At 49.4% G+C, this 12172-nt stretch overlaps 1 protein-coding gene across 1 annotated transcript in view; it reads right to left on the bottom strand.

The window, feature by feature from the left end:
- The window catches only part of PTCHD1 (patched domain containing 1), a 38782-nt gene extending 27704 nt beyond the window's left edge, over positions 1-11078 (bottom strand). The window contains exon 1 of the mRNA XM_009089713.4: positions 10650-11078. Within this exon, the coding sequence (XP_009087961.2) occupies positions 10650-11078 (429 nt within the window). The remainder of the gene's footprint in view (positions 1-10649) is intronic.
- Between the last annotated feature and the right edge of the window lie 1094 nt (positions 11079-12172).

Below are 12172 nucleotides of genomic sequence, written 5' to 3'. Positions count from 1 at the left end.
ACAATACCTGGCCATGGTGAGAAGCAAAATTTTCCATTGTGGTGGGAGAAAAAATGTAACTGTCTGTGCAACAGATTAGGGTCTTTTGCACAACTTTCTTCTAAAACAAAACAAAATATTTGCAGGAACATGACAAAGAAATGAACTGCTATGGGGAATACTTCCCATCTTTTCAGTTTGGAGTTGCAAAGTTCTGCTGTTTTGGGGTGCAAATTCTATTGTAAGTGAGTACAGTTTGGGGAAAATGCCCTGATTTACCAGATCAAAGACAGATATCTGGTTTTAATTTTTTTGCAGTGGGAGCTACTGAATGGTTTTCATTGACAACAGCTATAAAACAAGATGTCACATAAAGAAGCACAGCTGAGGGAAGCCAGGAGGAATAGAAGGAATTTCCTGCCTTTATTAGATTCACAATACAACTCCTTCAGAGAGGATCTATGGAGTGACACAATGCAGAAGAAACTAAACTGACATGCAACTTTTATCAAACAGTGTGTGTTGCTATTTACCCACCCTGCCTCACTGCAGCATTTGCTTCCTTCCACATCTGAGGCACTTTTAATATTTAGGTTATAAAATAACCTCATCTATTACTTCATCTTTAGTGAAAGGCTAGAAGCTAAATGTCATACCTAAAATACTCCTTTCCTCTTGGAAATGATCATTTCAGGCTGAGGAGCTTGTTCTGCATCAGGGGCTTGGTGCTTCCGAGACTGTGCTGGGCTGGACCGGGCGCTGTGTGGGGAGGACCTGCCCATCCCACATCTCAGCAATGGGGCTTTGGGGAAGAGAGGGAAGCAGGCAGACAGCTCTGTGTCCTGGCACATCCTGGCAGCTGAGCAGCCCCTGGAGCTGGCTGCAAGCTTAGGCAGTTTAGAGCAGCTATGAGATCTATTCTGAGCTTTGCCAATGGCCACAATGTTTGGTCTCAAATTGGTGGCAAACAGCCAGAGAAGAGGAAAACTTGCCATTCCCTCCATCCCAACAAAGGATGCTGAGAATTGCACCAGTATGCCCAAGGATTAAGCACTGGGAATTCTGACCCAGACTTTTCTTCTCAAGACAAACACTTTATCTGCACTTTTTTCAGACCCAATGCTAGGAAAGCCCTCTGCTGCCTCAGTGCAGGGCAGGGTGTGCTGCAGCATGGTGCAGGCTCTCTGTCCTTTCTCCCTTTGCCTGCTGTGGCAGCCTGTGAGCCACAGGATGCTGCCTCCTCCCTGATGAGAGCTGCAGTCCCATGGCACTCTTCTTTTTGCTGCCATGCTGGGAATTCAGCTGTGCCACAGTCATAACCCTGAGTGAATGGTTTCCACAGAAAACAGAAGCTCCATGAGCTTACAAGGACACATCCTGTGAGTTCACAGGATTGCACAGTCTGCACTTTGGCTCGCCTATGGTACACCAGGATGTCCCCTAGGAAACTTCAGTCTGATGGTAAAGGCTGTTGTGGGATGGGGACAACATTAGCAATATGCTAATGCATAATGCATATTGCACTCCCATCCTATTAGAGGATTCTAATAGCAAGTAACCATTTAACTTGGAATAAACCTGGCACCTAGTCCTGGGACAAATGACTGACTACCAGATCCTCATTGATCCAGCTGCTCTTATGCTTACTGATTCTATCAGGAGAAAGGGAAATTTAAAGGAATAACAAAGTCTGAATGAATGGTTCTTCTTGAAGGTAGACATGCACTGCTTGCCCATCACTCACAGCTTTTTCAGCTAGGTAACAGTGCAAGGAACCAAAAAGCAGCTCACTGCTGAGATGCCAGAGCACTGCAGCATGAGAACTGCACAGCACCACCTAAGCTCTCTCACCATGGTGGCACACGGTCCCTGAAACTGTTCAGACCTGAAATAATAACACCCACTTCTTCCTTCTGCCATTGTTTAAACAGTGACCATTGCTTGGACTTCCCCTCTCCCTTCTGAAAATGGTATTTATGTGTCCTGCACCACCTTAGAGATTTCTAGAACTGTGTTTTCCTTTAGTCTTTAGTCATTTGCATTTAGTAACATCTTGGTCTTGGTCTTTGCTTACTTTAAGTCCCATGCTCAGTCGGTTATTTTAGACAGAGAGGAATGATGGCTTCAACACAGAGACAAATCCCTTGCAGCAAATATCTCCAGGTGAGGGCTGTACTGGTCTCACACCTCCCCACCAAGCCATGTTTAAGCCTGTGGCACAGCTGACAGAGGAGAGGTAAAATTGCACTTTCCTGACAGCTGGTTCTGTCCATGGGCCCAGGAGGGGATGCCAGGAAGCAAAAATCCTTCCACTTATCCTGGGCTATGACATTTGCAGCAGGGCTTCAGAGAGCCATGGCTGGAAGTTCTTCAAACTGTTTTATTTTTGCTGATCCTCCTACCTTATCAGCAGCACAGAAAGACAGGTGCTGGGAACCAGAGCCCCTCAGCAGGGTCAGTTTGGGAGCCCTGGGATGGCCAAGCCCCACACTGGGCTCTATGAGCCAGCTCTCCACTGTGCAGAGCTTGGCACAACTTTCAGCAGTGCCATCAAAGCTGAGCCTGAAGGCAAAACGGTTGTACTTGGAGATGTATGGTCAGGACAGAAAGGAAAGCTTGTTTTTATTCTTAAGTCCCTGCAAAAGATGCAGGAAGCTACAAGAAGGGGTGAGAAAAACCTGTACCCCTTTGCTTTGTCGAAAAATCCTTTAATTCAGAAGTGAGAAGGTATTACTAGAATTTTGTTAATTTAATCAGGTAACAAAGACGTCTGCAGCATCCCTGTGAAGAAAACAGATCCCTTCCCAGCAGGGATGGGTTAGAAACTGCTGATTCATCTGCACAATGGTCCAATCCCAGAAATCCTTTGAACTCCTATTACATAATTTCCTACTCCAATCAAATCTATGGGCAAAGGGGATGAGGACCCAACCACCAGCATCCCACTTGGATCTTGCCTTGCTGGTGGCACAGCTTTGCTCCCAGGGAAACTCCACAGTGACAGCCACAGCAAAATGCAGTGGGACCACTCAGCTTTAACAATCTCCCATGCCCAGCTCGTGAAAACACATCCTGACTCTCCTGGAAGCTGGGTCAATCACAGACACCATTTCTAATCATAAGGATGTGTACAACTACCTCCTGCTTATCATATATACCTCAAAAATATGTTTGGATTTGCTGCTGAGCAGTGATATGTGGTGTTTATAGAGGACATCACTCATTGTAAGGACTCGACTATACTTTGTACTTGACATAAAATGAATGGCCAATGAGACAAAACTAGCTAGATATATGGATGTCCTCCTGCACTGCCAATGATCTGGCAGGCAGACGTGTTTTATTCTCAGGAGCATCATCTTTGCAAAGCCGTATTACTTTGTTGGTGCTGCTATTATTTGACTTATTTAGTCTTGCAGTCTCCATCTGATGGTTCAAATCCAAAATTAGTTTTGCTCTTCAGTGTTGCCACTCTTAGAATATTTTTGCTGTCTTTTTCACCAAGTTTGTTTTTTCTGAGTCCTGGAGCCTGAAGTATTGCACCTTTTTTTTTTTAATCACAGCTTTCATTAACAAAAAAAAAAAAAAAAGAAAAAAGAAAAAAGAAAAAAGAAAAAAATTTCCAAACTCTTGATTATGGAGGAAAGACTGAGAAGGCTCTGAACTCATTACCTACTACTGTTTGAAATTTTATTACTGTTTTGGATTCAAGACTGAAAAACTAGAAAGCGGGATGAAGACAATAATTTTAAATATACACTTCATTTTTATGAGAAGCTGGTTTACTCTTTTAGTAATTTTTACAGGTAACATGTGCCAAGGAAAATGAAGAGGAGAAAATGCCTTTAATGGATAGCTATAAATTTCTCCACTTCTTCTATGATCTCAGTAATCTCTGGCATTTCATACCTTTGCAGTGTACTTTTTTATTCACGTCAAGAGGTGGCCTCAGTCAAAACGTAAAAAGGTTATGAGAGGGAAAAGACTTGCACAGCTTCCAGCTTAATTTACAAAAAAATCCCCACTGTGGGTTCTGCAGATACGGGCAGAATTAAACTTTCAAGAGTGCATTTTCATCAGGAGGTGCAGAGAGGGAGGGCAAGGGAGCCCCTGGCCAGGCTGTGCCTGCTGTCAGTCCGAGACCGTGGGTCCAGGGCAGAGGTTCAAAGAGGGTGGTGGGCAGTGGCCTCCTGAGCATTGCAGCCTAGCAAGGGATGAAGAGCATGCCCACAGCCAACAGAGGAAGCCAACAGATCCTAATGGCTTGGGATAAACATTAGAAGTCACAGCTGGAGAGCAAGCAGCAAGGATCGCTATGAGTAGTTTGCCTCTTTTTCTCAGTCCTACAATCAGGTTTCCTGAAGAGACGCTAAGACACTAATTATGCACGGGATTTATTTTTGCAACTAATTTTTTCAGCTGTCTAAAACACAAGGATTTATCTTTTCTCCAAACAATTTTCAGAAAAATAAAATCTAAAAATTGTTCAAACTACAAGTCAGCAACTGAGGGACAACTATTAGTGCTCGAAGCGACAGATGTGCGTACATTTACATTTCCATCTGTCTTCTTGGTAGCTACAGAAAATCGCTAGATATGATTTTTCTTTTCTAATCTAAAGTGGAGAAGCTTTTCTAATCAATACCATCTTAATTCCACCACCTTGTAAATCTGCCTGAATTTGTTCCACCGAGAGAAGCCCACTTTGTTTTTTGGGCTGACTGCTGCTGGATGACAGGACACCTGGGCAGCAGAAACCTCTCCGCGCAGCCTGGCGTGCGGCAACAAGATCAATTTTTCATGATGGGGAAAAAAGAATAAAACTTCACTCCAGTGTCTGATCTTGCATCAGTTCCACCACGGGTGGCTTTCTCCATGCACTTCAGATGTCTCCATGAACACCCTTCCATCTTTGTACTCTTCTCAGGGGGCTCTTACCAAGCAGAAGCCTGAGGAACAGCCTGCAGGGAAACCTTAATAGCTGCAGGTTCACAGCCCACAGTCTCAGTTAACAACTCTGCTCCTCCTTCTGTCTGTCACTAAGAAAGAGGGGGTTCTCTGGCTGTAAACCCCAACTTAAAGGCAGGGCCTTGTCACAGCTTTTAGGAAGTACAAATGTGGTCAATGGGGAGGCCTGGCAGCTCTCCCTCAGCTCTGTGACACTGCCTGGGGGTGGTCTGGTTTCGGTGGCTGTGACGCAGAGATGTCCCTGGCCTCCGATGCCTGTCCTGTCCACTTGTGTGCTCTCCTAGAAGGGTGATGCCCCCAGCACACACAACACATCTGGCCACCTATTGAAAACACCTGTCCTCCATGTGATCTGTTTGCTAAAGGGGAAGAAAAGTCTGACCTTCCAAGGCAGAAAAGGCAGGGCAACACGGGATGCTGGGCATTCCAAGCACGGGCTGCTCGGCAGGCAGGAGCTCAGGGTGGTAGGGAGCATCACACCATGGAGTGAAGCAGGAGGGAAAGCAGAGGGGTCCTGTCCTGGTTGATGCTACTGGAGCAGGACCAGGGGATGGTGGGCACCAGGGGGATGTAATCATCCTCCCAGGCACAGGCAACTTTAGGACTTCTGCTCCAGGCGCTGCCCAGTGCCTGCGGGAGAGACCAAACCCTCTTGCCTGCAGGAATCACTCTGAGGAGCTGCTGCTGCTAACACTGGGAGCTCAGGGGGGTTTCTGCAGACACTTCCACACTGTCCTTGCAACGTGCTATTTACCTTCCCTGTTCCTTGGCTGTGCCCGGATCTTACCTGCGTATCTTAATTCTCATCTGTTTTCGCATAAGATACATTTTAGCCCTGCAGCATTGTGCTGCTATGACAACAGGCTTGCACTTCTGCTGCTTTCACACCCTTGTTTTTCTTGTATTAGGACTCTTCCCCTCATCTTACAGCCTTGCTCTAAAGACATGACTTCATCCTTTATTTTGTTTTCAGCAGAATGCACTGTATGTTCTATTGACTGTTTCCCAAGAAGTGTTTTTAGTGCCCGAGCTACCCTGAGAAGGTGAAGAACTGCTGCATCCATTGCTAGATCCACAGCTGACTGCCTGTGTCCAGGCATTCAGGAGTAGCCAAAAGTTTCTAAAAAAAGGATGCGTTGTGTTAGTCAGGACTGCAACAGACCCAGCTTTCAATCACAACCCACTTCCACTGACTTTGGAAGTAATGGTTTAAGCGTGCCATGTTTGTACAGCAAAGCAATTGGGAATACCACAGACAAGGGAACGTGGCTATTTCTAAACACGGTTGTTTCCTCCACGAATTTCCTCACACGTACAAAGTAAGTGAGGAAATCCGTGAGGACCGAAGTCAGAGCGTGCCAACACACACGTTAACAGGAACAGAATAATTAGGGAGCAGAGAGAGGAAATAAAACCCCAACAAGTATGAGGTCTGCAAGATTTTGAAGCTGAACTGTTTTGTTCTGCAGCAATCAGAAGTTCTGAAGTTCTTAAATAAATGTGTCCTTTAACAGAAATACCTGACTTTACTTCATTTGTGTGTACGAATACATATTTAGTCAGTTACCTAGATCAAATAATGGCCAGTTTAGGAGAGAAGCAATCTCTAAGCACTATAAATCTGTAGTTAGTAAAGGTTTCTTTAAGAAAAAAACCCTTGTCATCTACAGATTTTTATAGAAGGAAACTGCAAATACAATCCCCTTCAGTAAGGCGTGTTACATTTCAATCCCTTTTCATCTTTATGTCTTGATATCTTAAGCGGAGTTTTTGCCAAAAAAATATTAGTACTGTGTTATTGTTATAAACACAGTAATGGAAATGGAAGAGAGAATATTTTTCTGAAAAAAAAAAAAAAAAGGTAAATCTTTAACTAAAAAAAGTCTTTAGTATGGTGCAGTTAACTCACTGACTCACTGTAAGCATACAGGAATAAACAGAATCAGAAGGATCGATCTCAAATTCTAAGTTAGAATGTATTTTCTGAGGTTCAAAAATCTGTCTAGGTCTGTAATCCCACGAGTTTGTATAACTTTAACATAACAAGTCTCTCACTGCAAGTGAAAATAACACCATGAAATGATAGGGGGGCTGCTCTAAGGCTATTTTTAGGTGGGATTCTAGGTTTTCTTAGAGAATTTCTACAGACTTTATATAATCATCTGAACCTCTGCATGATGGTCCACTCCAAGTATCCCAATTATTTTTGCTTTTCTAAGCACTCATTGGAAATACAGGGGTAAAAGCACACTTTCTTCAATTAGGGGTTTTTACCTCCTACCTCTCTCTCTCAAAAGACAAATCTTGAGGAAGAAACGTCCTGCACAACAACAGCACAGGATGTCAGTTCCCTATGCTCAGCTGTAGAGCAGGTACTGCAGCAAGTAAAATTTCATTATTGTCCTCCCACGATATCTCAGTCTCAGGATGCATCTCTTCCATATCTGAGATTCTACCAAGGCTTTTGATTGGAACACCTATTCAAGACCAGAGACTGAGGATATGTTTCGATTTCTCCCTTCTGCAAATGACAATGGCAGCTGGAAATGCAATGTTGGGATGGCAGGCCTAGAATGGTGTAAGCACTTACAGGGAGCAATGAGAAGGATGGATAGAGATTTACACAAAAATAAGAAATAAAAGAGTACTTGGCATCATCTCAAAAGCAAAACTATTCTACAAGGGAGGCACACACCTCTCTGCTAACGAGGAGAGCCCCTGTGTGGAGCAGCTTGTGCATCCAGCAGGACCTGGGGCTGTGCGGGGAGCAGCCGGCGTGGCGCTGGCAGATGTGCGCTGGCAGCGGGAGCCCTCCAGCAGCTCCTGCTCTGGGAGCGCTGCCTGAGCCCTGGGCTGAGACAGTTCTGAGGCTGGGCCCTGCCCAGAACCTCCTCCCAGCCAGCAGCAAGGGATCGTGCAGCACTGGCAATGGTGACTTGTCAGCCTGGTAAAGTGCCCACCAGGACGGCACTAAGCTAACCAGAGTGTTTTAGAGATGTCACCATCAGAGTCATTTCATTGAATAATGAACTGACTTGGATGTTAGATTGATGAACTTTTGACAGGACGGTCTTTGTTTCGATTTCAACCGCTCAGAGCCCAAAACTTTGTATCCCTTTACAAAGGAACAGTAACAGAAGCTGACTTCTTCCTCTGCCTAGATCAGGGAAAATCCCCTTTCCTTAGGAGACATACTAGGGAAGCTGTAGCTGCTCAAGGCTCATTCTTTTTCCTCTTTGGCAGATGAAGTGGGATATGGCAGGTAAGGAAACCATAAAGATGTGCTGCAAGAGCATCCAGCATCTGCCTGGGGCAACCATCCTCCTGTGTCTCCCATCCTCCTGCTTGTGGGTGGAGATGCAGCAACAGCCATGTGGGAGGAGCCAGCATCCAACCTGACATTTATTCCAAAGCAAAACCTCTCCCTTGGGGAGGTCATCCTCCAGAAAAAGAAAGATAAGCAAAAGCTACCGTGTAGGTTCTCTGCCCTGCCTGTGCTTACATGGCAGCTTCAGAAATGCGAGTGGGATTTACTCTGTGGTTTCACCCAGGACACTTATTGACAAGCACAGTCCTTTGAGCTGGTTGGCTCTGGAATGCAGCTGGGGCTGCCTTTGCTCCCTTCTCCCTTTCATGCAACCAAATTTGCACAGGAAAGCCTTGATGGCCACCTTTTTCTTTCTCCTTCCCTTGGTGAGCCGTGTTAACACCAGATGATGTAGGCCTGCATCACCACAGATATAACAATATTGGGAGCTAGGAGCCCTCCCTCCTGTTTTGCTGTTCTGTAGTCCATGGGACGGGCCATGCACAGGGTTGGACAGGCAGCTGCCTGAGCCTGCCTCTGCCCACTAACAGAAGCATAATCAGGACAAGGAACTTAATCCATTCTACACAAAACATATTGGAATTAACTAGATAAGTAGAGAGTTGGAAATAATGCATCAGACACATCTGACAATGTCTAAACAATCAAATGGCAATGGTGTTCATTATCTCACTAAAAGAAAAATAATATCTTTTTACTGAATTCTGTGTATTAAAAATGGGGCTGTGTTAAATACTGACAGAACTTTCTAAGTTATACCTCTTTGGCTGATGTGATAAATCTTACGCAGAAGTTTGCCTGCAGAAAGATTCTGAGTACCATTTATTTGTGTGTCACTCTGCCATCGATAAAACTACAGATCTCCAGAGAAAGCAGTACAGAGAAAAATCCATTATCATTATTATCCTATGACTGAGTAAATGTGCATATACTGGATGCAAATGCAATTCACAGTTCAAGAAAATGAAGGAATGAAAACAATTTCTGTGGAGTTTTCTCATTCGCCAGTAACATTGCTGTTACTGTACTTAGTGAGTCGACACTCATTAAATGTTTGCTTATTACTGTTGAGTAATATTTCAAAAAGAAAACAGAAAATACTGTGTGGCTCTGTACCACAGCTCTGTATGTGCCTACAGTGGAAATAAAATAGAAATAAATTCACTGTAACAGTTATTTCACTGTTTAGTAAAGAGAGGGGTCTCCCTGAAGTCTCTTACAATGGATGTTTGCATCTGTTTTTTCATTTTAGGAGAGACACTCCTTGAAGTGATAAAGAAGAATTAACATTGGCTTTTATATGGGCTGACAGTTTGACATTCAGAGGGAAAAAACCCCAAACCAATGCTGAAATCTTTTGGGCTTCCACAAGGCAACAGCAAAAATGTGCAGGATTGAGCTAGCCACACCTCTGCTAATTTTAAAATGTTCCTTTCCTTTTTCTTGAGTGAACTTGACCCTCTTAACACTCAAGTTTTTGCATCTATCTTCCCTGTTTTTCTTTCTAGGATTGCTGAAAACTACTGGGGCATAAACTAGAGTGCCAGCTTCAAGAAACACAGGTTTCTGACATGTTATGATATATAGCACAGTGAGATGTCCTGTCAGATTGTGACTCGCACACTCCGTGCTGCTCAAGTGGGAAGATTCTGCCCGCTCTAACTTGAACCGGCAGCACAGGCTGCACCATGCCTGCAGTCTACAGCTGGGCTGGATTTTCTCTTCATCTGTGATACTGGTGGTGGTGGGCTGGGAGTGGAGGGGAAAAAAACACTACCCACTAAAAATAAGCTGCTGAGTTATGTCATTTGCTTTGATGAGCAGTGAGAAGAAGGTTTTGTGGTACCCCTCTCCATGCAGAAGTGCAGTCCAGACACAGCAGCAGCCCCCCAAATCATTCTCGGCAGCCTGATAGACGGGTACCTAACTGTTTTTGAAGTTTGAGTTTATGAAAGCCCGAGACGCCTTAACTCGGGAGCACAACTGCCACGCGAGTAGAGACACCAAAAAAATTATTTAAGCAAGCCAGACTGCCCTTCTCGCTCACCCAAAGCAAATAAAAGCAAAACGGGGAAAAAAGAAAAAGATGGGGGTGGGGATGAAAAAAAAAAAAAAAAAAAAAAAAGGAGGAAGAGAGCGGAGCCCGCGGCGCGGGCGGGGAGCGCGGTGCCGGCTCCCCGCGGCGGGCTGGCGTCCCAACTGTTGCAGGGAGGTGACCGGGGAGCTGCGGTGGCAGCGCCCGTGCCGGGCGGGCAGAGCGCGGCAGGCGCGGGTGGGTCCGTGCCGGCGGGCAGGTGCGGGGAGCGGGACGGGATGCGGAGCGCCGGGCCAGGCGGGTAGCGATGCTCGGGGCCGGGGGACACGCCGGGGTTACCTTGAGGATGAGATCGGTGTGGTGCTGGTCCAGCATGTTGGCCTTGCGGAAGGAGGTGATGATCACCCGGCCGTACCTCCCAGGCGTCTGCAGGTCGGAGTAGAGCCGGTGCTTGGAGCGGTTCACCGGGAAGAGGCTGTCCACCAGGTTCCTCTCGATCTTGGCCAGGCTGTGCGTGGGGGCCAGGAGGTGCTCCACGCTCTCTTCCACCTGGTAGCGGCTGAAGCTGGCGCCCAGCAGGATGGAGATGAGCACGGGTGCCGAGGCGAAGAACACCGGGTGGCTGGCGACGAAGTGGCCGAGCCGGGAGAAGGACGTCCCCAGCCCCCTGTGCAAGACCTGCCGCAACATCCTAGTGCGGAGGGCGCGCAGGAGAGCGAGCGCCGCGCCGGGGCCCCCGCAGCTCCCCCACGGCCCCCTCAAGACCATGGGGCAGCCCCGCCGGGCGCCGCCTCCCCGCCGGCCGCGGCTGCGGGGGGCCGGGGGCCGCCGCCGCGCGTGTGCGTGTGTGTGCGGTGTGTGTGCGCGCCCGCCCGCCCGTGTGCGTGCGCGGGGCGGCTCGGGCGCTCGTCCTCCCGCAACGCCGCCGTGCCCGAGAGGAGTTTCCCAGCCCCTCGGTGCCTGACTTCCCAACCCGCCGCCCCTCGCCGCGGAGCGGCGGCGCGGACCGCCGGGGGTGTGTGTGTGGGGGGGGCAGCCCCGCCGCCGCCCCGCCGCGGGAAGGGGAAGGGGCAAGCGCCGCTCCCCGCCCCCGCCGCGGAGTTTGCGCGGGAGCGGGGCTGCCCGCAGACTGCTGACTAATCCCCCGGCCGCGGCAGGCGAGGCGGGGCGGGCGCGCAAAGCCCTCCGCGGCGCCCCCGCCGCCGCCGCCCTCCGCCCAGGGGCGCGGGGCCACGCCGGGCGGCGCTGAGCACGGGGCGGCGGGCGCAGCGCCGCGCCTCCCGCCGGGGCCGCCCGCCCGCGGCCGCGCTCGGGACGCCGCGGCGCGCCCCGCCCCGCCCGGCCCCGCCCGCCGCCGCCGGCACCGCCGCCCCCGGGACGACGGGGCAGCGCAAGCTGCCCGCGGCCCCGACGGGCGGGCGGCGGGCCGCGGAGCGGCCGCCCCCGATGGAGGGGGAGTCGGGTGTGCTTCGTGGGGGGCTTTGTTACGGGGACCCGCCGCCAGAAACGCCCGGGCGCTTCCCCCGGCGACGGGGGCCGGCCGCGTCCCGGGGTGCCCGACGGCGCGCCCCGAGGTCCCGCCGCACGGCTACCGCGGCGGCGGCGGCAGCGCGGCGCGGCACAGCACCCCGGCCCCGCGCGGCCCGAGTGGGCATGTGCGAGCGCCGCACATGCCCATTAGGGAAAGCGGGTGCCGGCGGCGAGGCTGTCCCTGCCCGTCTCACGGTCCCCGGCCACCCGGCATCGTCTCCGGAGGCGCCCCGGGCTGCCCCGGCAGTGCCCCGCGCGGGGAGCCCCGGCACCTTCCGGCACCGCGCCGTGCTTGGGGAGAGCTGCCGCTCCCCTCAGGGCGAACCGGCAAC

The sequence above is a fragment of the Serinus canaria genome, chromosome 1 (assembly GCF_022539315.1).
Source record: "Serinus canaria isolate serCan28SL12 chromosome 1, serCan2020, whole genome shotgun sequence".
Classification (NCBI taxonomy): domain Eukaryota; kingdom Metazoa; phylum Chordata; class Aves; order Passeriformes; family Fringillidae; genus Serinus; species Serinus canaria.
Note: the sequence above shows the minus strand (reverse complement) of the source record. Positions and strands in the feature narration are given on the sequence as shown.